We start from the raw sequence: 19,103 nt of genomic DNA on the forward strand, positions 1-19,103 counted from the left end.
GTTAATATTCTGCTATCACAGTATTTATATGTATATAGCATTACGTATACAAAATATATCATTTCGAATATTAACTTGACCTCTTTTTTCCATTTAGTTTACTCATTTAAAATTATCATATAGATAACATGGACATTTCCTAAAACAAGAATTCAAATTTTAACAAACAAAATTACCGTCAACGCTATATTGCAAAATTTCTAATGACGAAACCAAACACTCACATTTTATGTAAGGAAGTCATGTATGAAGCAATTCGCATACAAATGACGTCTCTAAATATGACAAACATATTGTTTACAAGTTCGATAAAGTATTTGTTGGATGAGAAACGCCTACAATAATCATGAATAATGTAGCAATAGCATCTATTTACCAATATAATCATGATATGGTTCACTGCATCATAGATGCAACTAAAACTCCATTAATTGAATGCGTATGAATTCATTAATTAGAAAATAATAGGAATGTAAAAAATGATTATTCTTGATAAGTATGTAAGTATATAAAAATCGAAAATTGGTTGTGAAAGATGTACTTCAAATTATATAAACACTTAAACAATCGGAAATCCTGTGATTAGATAGAAAAAAGTATGATTTTATGTAGTGTATTATATATCAATTTATTTTTGTAAATTTTTATACATTATAAATAAAGTTTATATAAAACAGAATACAAAATAATAATAGTCATTTCTTTCTAATTTCCTCGTCTTTGAATTAGTTTACCTACTAATTTTGATTGTACAAATTAAATGATTCCCTATATCAAGGTTATAGATTTATAAAATACTTTTTGATCGTTAATTATCAGTGGTGAGTATTTTTCCGACGAACACTTTACATAATGTTAAGTACAAGTATAATTGCACTTGCATAAATAAAGTTCAATTATTTCAGAAGAAATAGCTATATAATAATTAACATTTCGTTGCTTATTTATCTCATTTTATTCTTAATAAAATATTTCTTTACAAAGAAATGATAATTCTGCAAATATCCCATCCTAAACATTTTTTTAATATGATATATTCTTCTGAAAATGTTCGTTCATTCCTTCATTAATGCAATACACTAACACTAATGCATTAAAGTTGTAAATAAAAAATGTATTATGCATTAATAGTTCTCCCTACTTTACACATTAATGTAGAATAAATTACAATCAATTTGAATAAAAATTGCAATTCTTCATACGATAGATACGATAGTTAGGATATAAAATTATACAAAATATAAAATATAGATATAATATATTAAAATAAATAAAATATATTATAAATATATTATAAATATATATATTATTATATATATAATATATTATATATTATATATATTATATATTTATAATATATATATTATAAATATATATATTATAAATATATTAAAATAAATGAAATAATGAAGTCCAAAATATAGTGCGCGTGTACTACAAAAATCGTGTGACACATCCATACATCATATATACATATGTATACACGAGCCTGTATACATAGATGTTGACCATATCGGAGAGTCACGTGCGTAGGTATACAAGAGGAGAAGAAAAGTGGGGGTTTGTAGGGTTTGCATAACCTGATTGAAATCCTACTCCAACAGTCAGTAGTATTACAACGGCGGTAAAGGTTGTCTGTTGTGTTTAGGCAAATCGTTGTGTCTTTCTCTCTTTCTTTGTCTTTTTGTCTTTGTTACACGCTTATAATTGCGTTCGTAACATTTGTAGGAATTTTATCATCGCGATGTGCGCACACGTTATATATTCATCTGTGAAACACTGTGTGACTACTTTTTGTAGTTAGTTCACTTGCTATGATAGCCACCAGAAGAAAAGCTTGATACAGAGCACGTGACAAAGCTTCGTAAGTACCAATGATGCATCATTACACTTTATTACCGTTAACAATATCGTTACGGAAATGTTTTTCGGTCATTTGGTTTTTGATACGTGACAGACCGTGTGATTGCGTCAACTTATCTTCAAGGTGTGTTCCAAAAAGCTAACCCCGCCGATTAACCGTTCACATGTTCCGTTCGTACATTAAAGTAAAAATTCAAGTTATTTCCTACCGACTGTAAGCGGCAAATTGATTCCTATTTATCACGTGTTGTAATTGGCGACATTTAGAGTCGTGAAACTCACTCTTAGTTAGACTCTTTGATCGTGAAATGAAAACCGATCCGTGATGTGTACGAACAAATCCATAGTTTATCGAACGTTAACGATAAATTCTCGAATCGATCGCTCGACTGATGTACATATTTCCCTACTGCCTATCAGTTTTCAACCTAACTGATTTGATCTTTATTAGATTGATTCTATTCGTCACTACGAAACCATACGTGAAACCGTACAATGAAATCACATGAATCCTTTTACAATAAATTGAAAGTTCGCAGTCGATGAGTCAATGTGACATGTCGATTTATCATTGTAAAAATTTACAATTATATCATATACATACATTGTCTAAACGAGAATAATCTTAATTTACTTTTAATAAATTCTTCGTCTATGTCATATTTAAAGGACGTATTCGCCGTTTTTACGCAGTTTTTGATGAAATTGCCTCAAGATTTCGTTGAAAAATAGCAACTAAAATGAGTGTTACCAAAGAAATACGGCTGAATGTTTTACATTGCTCAACCTGACATAATAATTCGAGGAATAGAGATACACTAATACAAGCTAAAATCTTCCGGAACTTTGCAAGATTTCACGAATAAAAATGAAATTGTCGATTTTGTGGCCCATCGAACAATGCGTAACAATAATAATTTTATAAACAATTCTACTTCTATATCAAACGAATTAAACAATAATTTGGTTGGTTCAGTTAATTAAATGTCGCGACAAATAAGTGATGTAACTATGGATTTTATAATGACGAATGAGAAATAAATCAATTTTTTTATGGACTTTGAACCTTAGAACACATTCTCTTTTTATTTCTAGTTAAACAAGAATTGTTTTGTTAAACGACTTTCCTTACTACTCTAGGTATAATTGCAAGTAATTGTCACAAATAACTTTTTCAGCTTTTATTTTTACATTAATTTCGTATAATTTTTCATAATTTCCCTGCTAACTGTGGAATGACGTACGTCGTGCTAAGAGAATGTGCAATTTCATGACGTGCAAATATTGCACAAGAGCGACTAGCGTTATATGCTATACAGAAAAACTTTCAAATCGAATTAACAATGTCACGCGCGCTTTATCCTCTAACCTTAAAACATGGCGATCCAAGAAAAATCATGGACAGATGGCGTTTTAGTATCCCTAGGAAATGTATATATCTTTTAATACAAAGATGTTTATAATATAATGATAATAGTAATAACACACAATACAAAAGTAATAATATATATAATTTATTAAATTATAAATAGTTAATGAAATATTTTCAAAAAAAAAAGAAACTTTTCAGTTAAGAAAATATTAATGTTACAAATAATAATAATGAGTATAGCTTAAAATATACATATAATTTATTAATTAATGAATAACTGTTTGGTTAGATGTGACAATGATTGCTTGTAATTTTGATCTTCCACTGAATAATTGATATTGAATGTTTAAGTCGATCACGATAGTTATAAATCATGCAATGAAATAGTAGCCTGAGAAAAAAATATTTTGAGTATTCGTTTGTGAAACATTATTTGTGAAGTGTTATTTGTAGAAAAAGAAATGGAGTGTTTTTTTATTTAGACGCTAATTACATGCAACAATAGCAAAGTAATGAAAAAATGGATGTATAAACGATTACGAGTACAGTGTATTTGTGTCAATGGTAATAGAACAATGGCATCGGAATAATTGCATGCTTAGTTTTGTTTCTTTAAGCGGCCTTTTTTACATCTTTGTTAAGTGTGCACCAGTATATATATCTATGATTCGAACAGATCGATAAGTAACTTAGCATGACTTTCACAACGCTTGATCATTACTCTGTCTAATATGAACTATATGATGGAAAAGTAAATGAAAATAAATTTTCAGATACACAACTAAAATTTTTTGTTTGCTGAAAACAAGCAGTGAAATGAATCCTTTTTGTAGAATCGTAAAACGTAAAATATTTAAACACTAATCGCTAAAAACCTTGACGAAAAATCGAACAAAGCTATACAGGGTAATACTGAAATAATTGATCAAGCACATGCTATCGTTCTATTAACTATAAAAATATATAGAACTTCTATCCTTAACTACATATATAATTTTCATTATTTTCTTTTTATTTTTAGTTTTCTTTATATGATATTCTTTTATCTTGAATTATATTTTGAATTCAATGATCAACAATCAACAGTATTAAAGAAACATTGAACTGTGTCCAAATAATAGACGTTATACATATCCAATTTAAATTCTATTTCAGAATACTTATTTTTAAAAAATTGGCGCTTTGCAGCCAAATACGTAGATTTCTATACAGGACACTTGAATTATTAAATATTCGCAATTTCTCTTAAAGCTTCTTCTGTTGAAATACATAAACGTAATAAAATATATCAAAACCATAATTTACAAAATTCAAGAAAGTTATTTTTGAAACTGAAAATCATTTTAAAGACAGATATTTTTATCCAATGGAACGACATTGCAAATATTCTAGATTATTTTTGTCGTTCTCGACCTTGTGAGACCTTGAACATTTATTGTTTTTTATGTCGTTGAACTCATGTCAAGAATTATTTGTATACAAATAATAAAAATATGTTAATTAATTAATATATAAATGATGATAATTCAAACATCTAATTTTGAGAAAACTAAAATCGTAACAAAACAAAGTAGAGAGAAAAATGACATCTGATAAATATTTGTAGCTATGTATTTATACATTTATCTAAATACGTAATAATATCCGACATCGTAATGTTCCTTTATACCGCAAAAAGTAAAAGCATTCTTAAAAACCAGCATAATAGTATAATGTTTCAACGATACACTTCTGTCAAATAAATATAAATTACTGTGAAAGATATGACTTAAATAATTCTTAAAAAATATTCTTTTGGTTGGACATCTTTTAAGCAAAAATGTTTTCACAAATAGATTTACATTCTGTGAATTCACTTTTTCTTGGAAGTTGAAGTAAGGTAGCATTATTATCATACGTATAGTCGAGAGTTTATACATGATTTATCAGCTGAACAATAAATAAATCTCAAACTTTCATATACCATAAATTAATAAACACATAAAGAACATATTGCTTAAATTAAATTGTAATTCTTGTATCATAAAAATGGATGGCGTCCCACGATAGTTCATTTTTAGATTCCGTAAAAATAATCCTCCCAGAAAATACAATATTCATAAAATTAAAAAATATATGCATTATATGTCAAATTAATTATGAGTAATGTTATAAGAGAAATGTTAAATTTAATATCATAAAATACGTTTAATAGGTATAATGCAAATATCTTTGAGGAAGGAATGATATTGATTTCTTCATTTATACCAATACATTACTGCGTCACAAGCAATCGAACCTTAAATTTTATTGAAAGAATCTTTAAAAAAGAAGTTGCGCAATTATATTTTCTTAAATATTTTTTGTTAAGACAATTTCTTGCAACTCATCAAATTACGTTGGTCTTAAAAAATACACATCGCACGTGCAAAAGTGTTGGCAAGTAGAAATTCTAAGTATAAATGCTCGCAAGTTGGGATCCAGATTTTCCTGGTTACGTAAAATATAAATTTTAAAAGATACCTGTGTTTTTTAATGACTCTATATATGATTTTTAATGTAATATATATATAACATTTTAATAATATAAACTGAAAAATATAAATATTTCATAAGAGATGTGTAGATATTAACATTAATGTGTAGATTAAATTTTGTATATTAAATATGAAAATGATCGATATTATCCATATAGCATAAATCAAATATATTTATCAGATTAATATTATATTAATCAAAAATTCAAGATTTAATAGCTAAACAAATAGAAACGCTATCTACTGCTTACTTGTTGCAAAAGTGATATCAGAGTAAAATATACTTCCTCTTAACTATAATTAATTTCAAAATATTGTAGCAGACAGTTTTGCCAGAATTAAGGGTATTATAAATTTTTAATCTTTTTAGAATATAGATTCTATTTATATCTAAACGAAAAATTTTTTAAACATTCGTTTTAAGAAATGTATACTTTGTCCACGAAATTTATTTATAGCTATAATTGTAGGTAATTTATAATTACAAATAGCAAATATTAGGTCATCCCATAAGTTCGTTCCGTTTTTCGAGCGGTTATATATGTTAAGATCGTTTACATACCTTTCAGTTTCATGAAAAAATGTAATCCCCCTCTCGTTGTACAACTTCTTCCCATTTTTCAAGTGCATTGGTCCCTTATCGCCGTATGTTTATACATCGACACATGAAATGTATACACAAAAGTCGGCACGAACTTATGGGACGACCTAATAAATCAAAGAAAAGAAAAGGAACGATGTTGCGTATATACTTTCTTCACTTATCAGTTGAAGTTCCAAAATAACAGATATGAAAAGAATGTAGTTTTCTGATATATAAGACATATTAGCTATTAGCCATGAAGAAATTTTGCTATTAAAAAGCAAATAGAACAATAAATTTCAGGGAAAAATTAAATTCTTTTATAATCATAATTTCTTATTCTTATTCCACCAAGTCGCAAGTCAAATCACGAATATATTTCATAATCGTCAGGAACATATTCTAAGTTATTTAGAACCAACAAATTGCAATTCTTAACGATTTGATAACAAATGACTCTATCTTTATACGATTCTTAAGTTTATATACTACTATATGACGCCTATACACCTTTCACGTTTTAATAGTCAAACTCGAAGCCGAATCAGGTCTGGCATTGGATGACTATTACATTTTCTAATATGGTGCAGTGTTACATCTGTTTCTAAGGTGTAATCCAAGATGTAATCCAAGAAACATATGATTTAGCAAAAATATGTTCTATTAACACGTTTTTAAAAACATTAAAACGTAGCGTGATATCTTTAATATACAGATATGTTCATATTACTGTTCTTATATTTATATTGCAATGTAAATTGTCACATTTTTATTATTTTAAATAAAATAATTAAAAAAACTAAACATTGTATAGACAAAAATGGTAATTAAAAATATTTAATTCAAATATTTAAAAAAATCAGAAGAACATTCTAATGTTTGAAACACATATTGGAAACCAAATAGAAACGGTAATGATTGTGCTTGATTCATATACATATAGCTACCAGTTGTAATTAATTGGATGTTCTTATTATATACAGTTGCGAAAAGATAAGTAGTTATAGTATTGGCACATCATTTTGCATTGAGTAGTTTCCTCTTTTAATGCGTCGTTACTCTTATTCTAGTTCCCCTATGGTCGATTTTTTTAACGAGTGTTTTCCTGTTGTCACTACTACCCTTCTTCCAATCGAATGTGTTAAAATTTTTGTCATATCTATATCTACTCATGAGAAAACAAAAGGAAATAAAAGAATAAAAAGAGATATATACTTATTATTATACCAAATAGAAAAGACAGTAGAACCTTAAATGCTGCTGTATGATTTTCGTCTATCCCTACACATATATCGATACCTCCAGCTAAGGTAACGAAATTATGTAGCGCATTTTATAGGTATTGTCCTCAATAGTATGTATATCGTTCAAAATTGATGTGTGCAAATTATTGCATTTAGCGATGGAAATGTAACATTCTGATAGAAAGTCTTTGAAAGTTGAACATTGATTTATTGCATACCGTGTATGGCAATAACGGAAGTTCTTAAGTGAATGTGAAAGAGACGTCGAAAATTTTACGAGTAATGGAGATGAACTGGTACGACATCGAAACTCAAATGTTATTTTTTTATACAACGATCCGTATCGAAATAGTTTATTAAAAAATTTCTATTTTCGGAATATTGTACAAAAGTATAGATAGAAGAAAAATAATATAAAAAATTACTTTTACTCGATAAATATATCGTTTATTGTATTCGCCACAGTATGGCGGACAGGAAGTAACTACTCGAAATTTTGTGAAACATCAGTTAAGTAAGGATATCTATATATTTGCATCGTATAAAATATTTTTGACTTACTAAGAAGTACAGTTAGTAATATTACTACTAATGCATATGTATTTTTAAATAAGATTGGTATATAATAAATTTCTCAAAGCACAATAAATTTAATCAGTTTGAATTGGAGGTTCTACTGAGCCATCGTTGTCGTCACTTCCATGTTCACGGCGTTGCCAAATCGACCATTACTTCATTCGTGCAAGAAAAACTACTGCGGTGTAAGGTGTAGTGCTACACTCGTGTAAGTCGTTTCGTGTCAGTTAAAATAGTTGTGCTGTGCTGTGAAGAGACGAATTATGACAAATTCGTTAAAAAATATGGAGCGATTGCCTTGGGCATTCGTCAAATAACACGCATTCTTGTACGAGGTGAATACCAGACTGCCAATCAAACTTTACGAGTAAAACCCACCGAAATTTTTCGATATAATAGGTAAACTAACAATTTTCAGAAATGATACCGTTTAATATCCAAAATCAATTCGAAACAGAGATTGAGTATCTTCACATTTTTCTCACTAACCAAATTCTTTTCTATTTTTTCCTCGTTTCCGACATGTTTGAAAGCTGTTTTCAAACTTTCTTACATCAGTGTATTTCCATATAAGTAGTCTTCCTATTAAAATTACGAAAATATCTGTATTATCGTGATTTGACAACGACTTGGAAGGTTTGCTTTATTCATTATACGAAACTCACATATGACACGACACAGAAATTATTTCACATTTGCTAATATTTATATACTATTGACACATGTGCTTTCCAGATTCAATATTGCATTTATTATTGAATAATCTGGAAATTGTTCCCTTCATTACTGAAAAAAGAGTGCTGGATGTTTCGCTTTTGTTTCATGTATTGGTGTGTGCTGGTGCAGTTTTTATATTATATTTTATCGCATTGCACTGTACTATGCTATATTTTACTAGCGCAAAATGTATTAGTGTATTTATGATGTTGCAATAATCTACTATTGTTATGTATTAATACAAAGGGAATTATCTTGCAAACAATTTCGTAAAATATCAGAAATCTACAACTGCTTTAAAAATATGCAAAACGTAAAATTATCTTTTATTTTCGTTCCCAAACTATATTTTATAAAACTTATTCTATATAAAGTTACGTTATTTATGAAAAAATTTCTGCATTAAAAAAGAATTCTAGATATATGGTAGTCAAATTATTCTTAATGGCTAATCACAAAATGATATATTTTAAATTTATTTCTTTAAGCTCTCTTTTCCTGCTTTCACTTTTGAAGGTTGTTCACCATTGAATAACACAGTGTTTTATCTTATATATTATAATTTGTTTTAATATTATCATGTTTAAATCTTCCCAGTAAACATAACATTAATAACATTTTAATAAAATCTATAAACTCTAAATAAATAAATAAAATGATTTAAACATATTAAAAATATGTATATTTGTGGAACAAATAATATACATATATACATACAATACATACATGAAATATACATATATCAAAGATCTGAAAACTTTGTTTTAAAAAATGTATAAAAATCCAATATTTTTCATATTTGGGATTTAATTTAACAATTGCATACATAATCATTTGAGTGTTCTTTTAAAATTTTGATAATGCTTACTAGATTCCAAAAATTATTTACATTGATCAAAAAGTGATAAAACTATATTAAGTAATATCCTACATATTAAATATAAAGAATAATTCTTAATATATTATTTTCGATAATAATATATATTATAAAAGGAATTTACAGAAATCGATTTTTATAAAAATTGTATCTATCTAATAATTATCCCATTTGATTGCTATTCTAAAATCTTCCTTACAATAAGACCCTTATTACAGAAAATTAGCTGATGTGAATTGAACACACCTTGAAACACAGAGAATTGAAAGAGAAAAACAGTGACAAAAAGAAAACATAGTAATATGCAGCGGATATGGTTTATAGAGAACAAAGAGGAGGTGCAATACAAGCAGCAAGAGGTACCACGTGAGACAAACTTCATCGAGGTGGCAACTGAACATACATCAGACATGAGGGGATCTAAAAGGGACTGGATTTTTAGAGTCCAGGTAATTAGTACTGATATTAGTATTGTTACTCGTTAAACCAATAGTTTTAGAATAACTTCAATTATCTTTAATTTTAATCAGGTACATAAATTAGAAAAGAGTGAAGTCTTATATGTAGTGGGTAATTTGCCTGAACTGGGTGCTTGGAATCACAACCAGGCAATTCAATTGTCACAAGAACATGGCAGTCGGGATTCTCCAACAATTTTTGATAACAACAGTAGTGGAGACTTTTATAGTGATGATATACATGACAATGCTGGAGATAATTCATTTGGTGATGTAGATGATGAGTAAGTAAAGATAAACATTTAGATATTCATGATGATTTATACTATTTTATTTTTCATGTACTTTACTTAAAATATAATAAATGAAATTTGTAAATTTCAGAGGTGGACAAATATTTTCGCAAAAGGTTGCACTTCCCATCGATGCTGATGTAGAGTTTCGATATTTTGTTGCAGTCATCTGTCAATCTAATGGTACTAAAAATTCGGCCAAAACTCTTATCATTCGTAGATGGGAAACTCATATGACACCACGCTTTATCAAAAAGAACAGTATGTAATCAAGTATATTTTATATAGATTAATTAATTAAAAAATTATATTTTTATTATAAATTGCAACATTAAGTAAAAGAATTTGTTACAGCATCTAGCAATTTCACTAGTGACACATTGCCAGATCCGGATAAATTCGGTTATTACAACGGCTACTGTAAAATTGAACGGGGCTGGTTGACCGATGAAACTGTGATACAATTTAAGCTTTTTAATAATCCAATTAAATTATGGAAGAATAGACTACAAAATAGGAAAGTACACATTAAGGTGTGTTTTAAAATTACATATTTGTACATTAATATTTAAAAATTGAGAATTAGAACATATTTTTTTTAATTTAGATGACACCTGTAAATCTAGTTAGGCACAGTTCCTTAGAATTGCAACAATTTGGTGGCGATTGTGTAGATGATAGTCTTTCTATGGATACACAAGATGTTGTTGATCAACCTGCCTTTAGTATTACAGAAATTGCGGTATGCATAATTCTACTACGTTTTCTTTATAAAAATCAATGATTATCATATTTATTTTTATGATAATATATTCTTGTTATAATTTTAGGCAATGAATGATGAAGAAGCTTGTTTCAAGATACAGGAGCAATTTGGTCGAGCTTATAATGAAGACGAATTTGTTATCTTCAATGTCGCGGTTCGATATCCTGAAACTATCGTAAGTAATCATATGAAGTGCCTCATCAAGAAATCATAGTAAATACACAACTGAATGAATAACCATTGGTTGGTATTTATTGCTTGCATTACTTATAATTTGTATGACATTGTATTATGTACATAGGGTAGATCTCCAATACTTATTTCAAACCAGCCTATTCGTCGTGGATAGGTCTACAGATGGAGACATCGAAGGCATTGTCTTCAGTAATATATAAGCTAACTGTAAAAACATACAAACAATCAAAGAACAAAATATGTCTTCTTTTGATTTGACATCTTAATTTCAATGACAAAAGTACATCTTTATTAAGTGGCAGATAAATAATGAATGAGAAAGATTAATAAAAGTTGTAGATGTGGCAGAGCAATAAATTACGAACTAGTGGTAATTCATATAAAAAATTCGACACACTAAAGATACGCATTGACCATACCATGTGAGTTTTCAGTAGACCACGAGTAGGCCGGCCACGTCTTCTCTCGCGACTTGTTCAAATTACTTGGTAAAAGATAATTAAACTTGTTCAGCAGCTATTGCCCTCCTTGGAAACCAGAAGCGATGTCACGCGCACTGGCCTGGAACGAAGACAACCGTCAGCTTTGTACAAAGCAAGACCTCTGGTGCAAATGATGATGCTAACATGCAATCTGATGTATCGATGCTAAAGCATCGTCTACCACTTTACATCTGTGTCACATGACATCACACAGAGATATGATGGTCTTGATTGTCGTTCGCCCTACCGCACCTATCCTTAGGCTAATCTCTCGTAAATCGCAAAATTTTTTAAAGCGCATTGCATTATCATAGTCTAAAATATCGGACTTTGACAATATTTATCATGTAAATTATGCATTCTATTCGTTGTATGAAATCGGTTTACGTGAGTTGTAGTCATCCTAAACAACCCCAAGAATTTAGAGATGTCAACGCTGTCACACCTCATATCCATCTGTGTGCGTCGAAAATGGTGAGGCTCCCATCACTCCTATATCCTTTTAGTGTACTACTAATATTTTCTAGCTCTGACCAACTCTACTGTACCGTACGTGACACCGCTGCGCGGCCAATACCAGACTAAGCTGTCAGAATCTTCTGAATCTGAATTACAAACCTTGCAGACTTGATATCGAAATTTAATAATGAATGATCGGCAGGTGTTGCGGGATACGCGTCATCAGGCAGAGTACAGCATTTGGCAATTATTGGTCTGGTTCATTGCTAGATTATGTAGGAAATAAATTATCGCCCTTTGTTTTATCATTCACTAGTAATTTGTTGCTTTTGCCTACAAATTATTTGAATCTGCCAAAAAAGTAACAGAATTTTGTGGAAAAGCAAAAGATGTACACATGTCTTTAATGATATAGTTTAATTCCTACGATTTTTAGTGGTCAAGGATCTTTAATAATTTGTCATAAAATTTTACCACATTTCATTAGAATCTCTAATTTACTTGTTTCTCAGATTAGAGATGCATATTCACAAGAAAAGTTTTTTCATATTTCCTTGATCATTGGAGTTAATTAATATTGAGGCAAGCTCTATAATGGATGAGCAAAAAATATTGATGCAAGCATTTGGTGTTGTTATAAATAGTAGTATTTATCCATGTATATTAAGTAAGTTGTTTTTTCAGGCATACTTAGTGGACTACTACGTGTACAGCTCAAGATGTTTTCCAGGAGAACCACCAAGTCATATCGGTTTCAGCTACATCTTGCCTAGCACATTACAGTCCAGTGTTGGGCTTCTAACAGTACCAATTACAAGCACAAAACATAGACCAATTGGTATAGTATTATCTTTTTTATCTTTTAGTATTGAATATTATTGATAATTGCTATACATATATTTTTTTAGGGCAACTTACAGTGGAATATGTTGTAATAAAATCAATTCCGGATTATCCATGGGATATGAATATTTCATATGCAAAACATTGGGAACAACGGTGGTCTGGCTTGGATGTAGGACACAGAGGATTGGGTACATCCTTTCAAACAGAGAAGTATGTTAATATCTTTAAAGTTATTAAAAAGATAACATTTTTTAGAAATTATTTAGATGAGCTGAAGTTTATATTATTTATTTTATTTATTGTTGCTTAATCCGTGCCTTTCGGCTTTAGACGAACTTTCGGTTTTACATCTTTTATGTCTAATTCTTTTCTTATATATCTACCTCCCCTCTTTTCCACTGTATTCTATTGCACTCCCTTAGTTATTCTATTCTCTAAAAACTAAAACTAGGAACTACAAATTAACCATTAATGACTAAAAAATTATTGCAACTTTGTGCTTTAGTCTCCTTGCTTTGCATCCTTCCTGTCCTTTGCCCTTCTGTTTTCTATTATTGCTTTAAGTTCTGCTAAACCTTCTCCCGTCTCATTTAATACTTCTCCTATGTCCTTTGGTCCTCCCGTTATTTCACATTCTTCTATTACATGTCTCTGGTCTTCTTCATTCCTTTTACATAATCTGCATCTTTTTTCTTCCTCTTCCTTCCAGTATTCCCTTGCTTTGATCTCGTTTCCACATCTGAATCTTGCCAGTATTCTTCTGTCTTTCCACTTCATCCTCCCTTCTAGGTACTTTGGTAATTTTTCTTTGGCTATATTTCCATAGTGTATATTATATTTGGATTCCCTTATCCTTTTTCCCCTCTCTTCTGCTTCTCTCTTTCTTCTTTCCTCTATAATCTGATCTGCTGTCATCCTTTCTTGCTCATCTCTTGCTTCTGTCTACATCCCTCGCTTTCTCGCCTCTTCTAGTCTCTTCTTTCTCTTTCTTGCTCTTTTCCCTTCATGGCCATTTCCCCAGTTTCTCTCTCTTTCCTTTATACAATCCTTTACTAATTCCTTTCTTGATTCTAGGACTTTCTTCTCATATCTTGCTGTTCTTTTTAATGCTTTTTCTTTTATTTCTATTATCTTGCATTCTTCTATTAATATGTAATTTGGTGTTGTCATATCTAAGCCTAGAGCTGAAGTTTATATATTGCAATTTATTTATAGCTGTGCTAATGTACGTGAAAATACAATAGCTTCTTTAAAGACTGCATCATATCATGGAGCTGATATGGTTGAATTTGATGTCCAACTGTCTAAAGACCATATACCAGTTATTTACCACGATTTCTATGTATCTATTTCATTAAAACGCAAGAAACAAATAGAAGCTATGGATATGTTGGAAATACCTGTTAAGGACCTTACATTGGAACAGTTACATCTGTTGAAGGTAATTTTCATGAATATGTAACTACTTTGATTCTATATATATTTCGACTTGAATAATTTATGCTATTTTCTCTGACATCATATACGTAGTTTCACTTTTACAGTTATTTACAGATTTTAATATTTTAATGGATTTTATTTTTTTATTTTATTATAAACCATACACAATTCAACAACATGAACAACTTTTTAAAAACCTTATTTACACTTAATTTATTAACAACTAATACACGAATAATATAAACTAAATAATTAACATTGTGTGTACAAAAAATAAGTAAGAATATTATAGCATTAACTTCATTAATTATTAAGGAATGTTAATAATAAGACACTATATATTTTTAATTACATAATCAATTAGAAAGTTAATAAAGTGCATTTAATATAATTTCTCATCTACCATTAATCACATAGAATGCGGCTTATTAAAACTGCTACGCGTATTAATAACTTGCTTTTTATGTCCTTTTTTGTATTAAAGGAGAAATCAGTTACTTCAGGGATTGTATCGTATGTAGATACACAGACATGCAATCATGAATTTATAGGTGTAACATACCTATTCGTACTTTTCTCTTTTTAATATTCAACAGGATTTTTATTACCCGTGGTGGGACTCGTTGGGTAAGGTGCTGTATTTCGTTGATAAAGCTGAGCAGGGGGTTAACCAACTGGTGAGCTTTCATACCGCTTGCGCCGCCTAACTCGTCGCCAAAATATATAACAAATTAGTTATTTTAAAAAACTCGATGCATGCCTGTTTAAAATTTATTCTAAAACCAACTAAAATTAATTTTTAATACCACATCATTGTACCACAATATCGTACATTTTATGCTTGGATTAAAAGCTTAATCTTGATACTATAAGACATCAAAGTATGTAAATTCAATGGAAAAATATTTTTTACCTATTATGTAATATCACCAAATGATCTTTTTGCAAAAATGCTTTAAAAATCTTAAAGATCATTTTTTAATAATCTTTCACCAGTTTCATTCCCCTCTGACTGTGCGTATTTGCCTCCGCACGGGGGCGCGAACTTGTTCATCGAAAATATGTATAAAAAATCACATTATCACAGCATGTAGATAATATCATGCCTTCCATGATATTATATATTTACTATATTCACATGACTCCAGAGTGTTTGCTTTTATTTGGCTTCAAAAAAGTCTCTTACATCAAACATTATACTACTTTTACCAATTTTTTATGATCTAACAGAGTTACGTTGATGAAGTGCTTTATTTTATAAATCCTTTACAAAATAAAATTTTCTTACAGGTTTATCATGTGGCTGAAGGTCGAGAAAAGAATCCAAAATTTTTTGATGAGGATTTAGAAGATCATCAGCCTTTTCCAACGCTTCAGACCGTATTACAAGAATTAGAACAACATGTCGGATGTAATATTGAAATTAAATGGACTATGCAATTAAAGGTAAAAGTAATAAATTTACTTTTTTATCTATTTAGTATTTTTATTATTTTCTTACTGAAATCGTAATCTATATACACAGGATGGCACGTTCGAGCTTAACCATCCTTTCGATCTCAATCTATATTTGGATATTATATTGAAAGTCGTACTAGAATATGGAGGAGATAGGAAAATCGTTTTCTCATCATTTAATCCAGATATCTGTGCCATGATCCGTCTTAAACAAAATAAGTATCCGGTAGTATTTTTGACACAAGGCATTACCTCAAAATATCCTACTTATCATGATCCAAGATGTCAAACTGTGCCAATGGCTGTTAGACATGCATTAGCAGCTGATATCTTAGGAATTAATGTCCATACCGAAGATATTCTTAGGGATCCGTCACAAGTTAAATTTGTAAAGGATGCTGGTTTAATCATTTTTTGCTGGGGAGATGACAATAATGATAAAGATACAATTCGACATTTAAAGAAACTTGGTTTGCATGCAGTAATTTATGACAAGTGAGTAATCTTCAAGCACGTGAATTATTTACTTATGAACAAAGATATGCTATAATTATTTAATATTATCTGTAGAATTGATGAATACAACGCAAAGGAAGTCAAAGAAAGTATATTTTTGGTTGATGCAAGAGAAAATCAAAAGGCACTAATTGCTTTGGCACAGTGTAATCAAAGTTGTGCACCGCAACCTCAAATTACTAATTCTTTGAATACGGAAAAGGTTAGTAGTAGTACTAATATTTATATTCTTATGAATATAGAAAAAAACGAACAGCACAATTTAATTTATTTAAGGAATACTACATGGAAATCGACAAATCGCGAAATATGATTACAACCACGTCAACTACATCCTCACTCGCATCTTTTGGTAAGAACAATCTTGGTGATAATATATACCCCATGTCAACCATTAAATTACCAAGTACATGTGACCATCAGGAGAGCAATGAGATCAGTGAAATGACAAAAGATTTCAGCGTTTGTGCAAAATCCTTCGGCCACTCGGTAAAAGCTAAAAGTATCTCAGATTTAGTATGTGGCCAAACGACAGCGTTACCAGAAATTTGCGGAGAGGATGAGTCTGCGAAAGACTGTCTTTGATGTTTCTCCTTTAGGAAGCCATTCATGTCGTGGTTTGGCACAGAAGACACTACCTAGAAAAAGATTTACCACAAAAGGAAGGACAAAGCCGAAGAAAATCTTTTGTAACTTATAATTTACTATAATACTTACACTAAAGGGGTTAAACAGTTCTGGTTTTCCCAACAGTCCTAGATCCGCAAAATTGGATCACCTTAACGGCCATTACACAGAATATATTCATATAATGCACAAGAAAGACGACCGATTGTATTTTTCACGTCATTTTATCATTCCTGCAATCGATCGACTTAATTGTCCATTTCATATTATGTGTTACTTTATACAATGGCCTTTTTTTTTAATGCTGATAAAGTCCAATGGCTGTAGAAAAAGATATCAACTTTTGTTATTCTGTTTATGGCAGATGAATACAGGAGTTGCAAGTTTTTAGTACAAATATCCTCAATATTTCATTTAGTTCATAGAAAGAAGTCACCCCTCTTATATATATTCCTTCCTTTGTTAATTAAACATTAATTTAAAGAAATGCAAATTGACGGAAACACTAACAAATGCATGATGTCACGAATGTATACTTTTTTATAATAAGTTATCAAAAACATTTTTTAAAAGAACGATTGTCTTTAACAGCTTTGAATGTAGACAAAGGCTGCCAATAATTAATTTTCATAAATATACATATTTCAGATTCACTTATTTATGTTTCAAAGTATTTTACAATACGAATTAAGAGAAAAAACAAAGCAAAAATTTCTTTATTAAATTTAAAAAAAAAAAAGAAATGTATGCGAATATAAAATCAGTATAATTGTAGAAAAGAAAAGAAAAAAACGCTTTTTTCCATATTAAATAATAATATGGTTATTGTTAAAAATATTTATTTGATTTCCTTTGCCAATAAGTGCAATTGTAAAATTTAATAAGATCATTCATTCGCTTTATAGATAACATTTCTTTTGTCCAGACTTTTATGCCTGATCAATCTTAATCTTATTCGATAACCTTATCAGTGACAAAATAAGTAGCACGCGAATATCTTTTCAAAGTTTTTGAACAGAGAAGATAATTTATACCATTATACCGCATTGGTAGTACGCTATACAACTAAAGAGAGTGATTGTATCAATCGTTATGATTCTAACAATATACAGAATATCTGTTGATGGTTTAGAGAAGTATACCACAAATATGTTATGGGATCACGTATGTAAATGCACGTGTACAGTGCGTCAAGGGGGTTGGTTACTGATCTTTTCTATTGTCATAGAGGCTATGCATTATAATAAACCAGTTAATAAATATACATAAATCGGGATTGAACAAGTTTATAATGAAAATACATTTGTAGAATTTTGCAAATTCTGACACACGTAGGTATTAATGCATTACAATCTTCAAGTGTATAATACTGATAAACATCATATATATTTCAGATTTCTAATCTTGTGTCTGTTTTTGTCTTTCCCTATTAAACGATAGTTCAAGCATATACAACGAGGGATTATAACTATAATATTTAATCGATTTTATAAATATACAAAAATATTCACGCATATACGAACATTAAAAAAGTTAATAAGAAATAATATTTTTGCATTTGCATTTGAAGCCCCTAACTCAATTGCTCAAAGTACCTGATTTGAAAATAAATGTCTAATATGATACGCAGTTAACACATTATGGGTCGTTTACTTTTTATTTAGCTGAAAATTATATCGAAGGTCGAGATAATTAACTTGACTTCAAATACATTTTGATGTGATAAATAAAGATTAAAACTTCATACATTTTATTTATAATATAGATAAATTACATAGTAACTAAATCTTCAAAGTACTTTGTTTATTCTTTAGA

The 19,103-nt window shown here is 29.4% G+C and overlaps 1 protein-coding gene across 11 annotated transcripts; it reads left to right on the forward strand.

The window, feature by feature from the left end:
• Positions 1-1,583: 1,583 nt before the first annotated feature.
• LOC126916364 (glycerophosphocholine phosphodiesterase GPCPD1-like) lies at positions 1,584-18,690 on the forward strand. Of its 11 annotated transcripts, none has more exons than XM_050722084.1 (16): positions 8,288-8,553; positions 9,967-10,197; positions 10,279-10,490; positions 10,591-10,760; positions 10,842-11,032; positions 11,107-11,241; positions 11,330-11,440; positions 13,086-13,239; positions 13,310-13,457; positions 14,463-14,688; positions 15,284-15,364; positions 15,978-16,133; positions 16,213-16,640; positions 16,716-16,863; positions 16,938-17,013; positions 17,116-18,690. In XM_050722084.1, exons 2-16 carry the CDS (start codon positions 10,051-10,053, stop codon positions 17,244-17,246), a joined length of 2,514 nt encoding a protein of 837 aa, XP_050578041.1. In that variant the 5' UTR covers positions 8,288-8,553; positions 9,967-10,050; the 3' UTR covers positions 17,247-18,690. The 11 variants fall into 11 exon arrangements, with proteins under 11 accessions (XP_050578036.1, XP_050578043.1, XP_050578041.1 ...); XM_050722089.1 differs by having other exon boundaries at positions 17,085-17,164; XM_050722079.1 differs by lacking the exon at positions 8,288-8,553 and adding an exon at positions 1,584-1,864 and having other exon boundaries at positions 16,938-18,690.
• The last annotated feature ends 413 nt before the right edge of the window (positions 18,691-19,103 follow it).

This window comes from Bombus affinis, chromosome 5 (assembly GCF_024516045.1).
Source record: "Bombus affinis isolate iyBomAffi1 chromosome 5, iyBomAffi1.2, whole genome shotgun sequence".
NCBI lineage: Eukaryota > Metazoa > Arthropoda > Insecta > Hymenoptera > Apidae > Bombus > Bombus affinis.

Coding starts and splice junctions, on each gene's coding strand:
- LOC126916364 (XM_050722079.1), top strand. CDS start 10,051: ATGCAGCGGATATGGTTTATAGAGAACAAAGAGGAGGTGCAATACAAG. Junction 11,441..13,085: donor TTCGATATCCTGAAACTATC/GTAAGTAATCAT, acceptor TTGTTTTTTCAG/GCATACTTAGTGGACTACTA. Junction 13,458..14,462: donor ACATCCTTTCAAACAGAGAA/GTATGTTAATAT, acceptor ATTTATTTATAG/CTGTGCTAATGTACGTGAAA.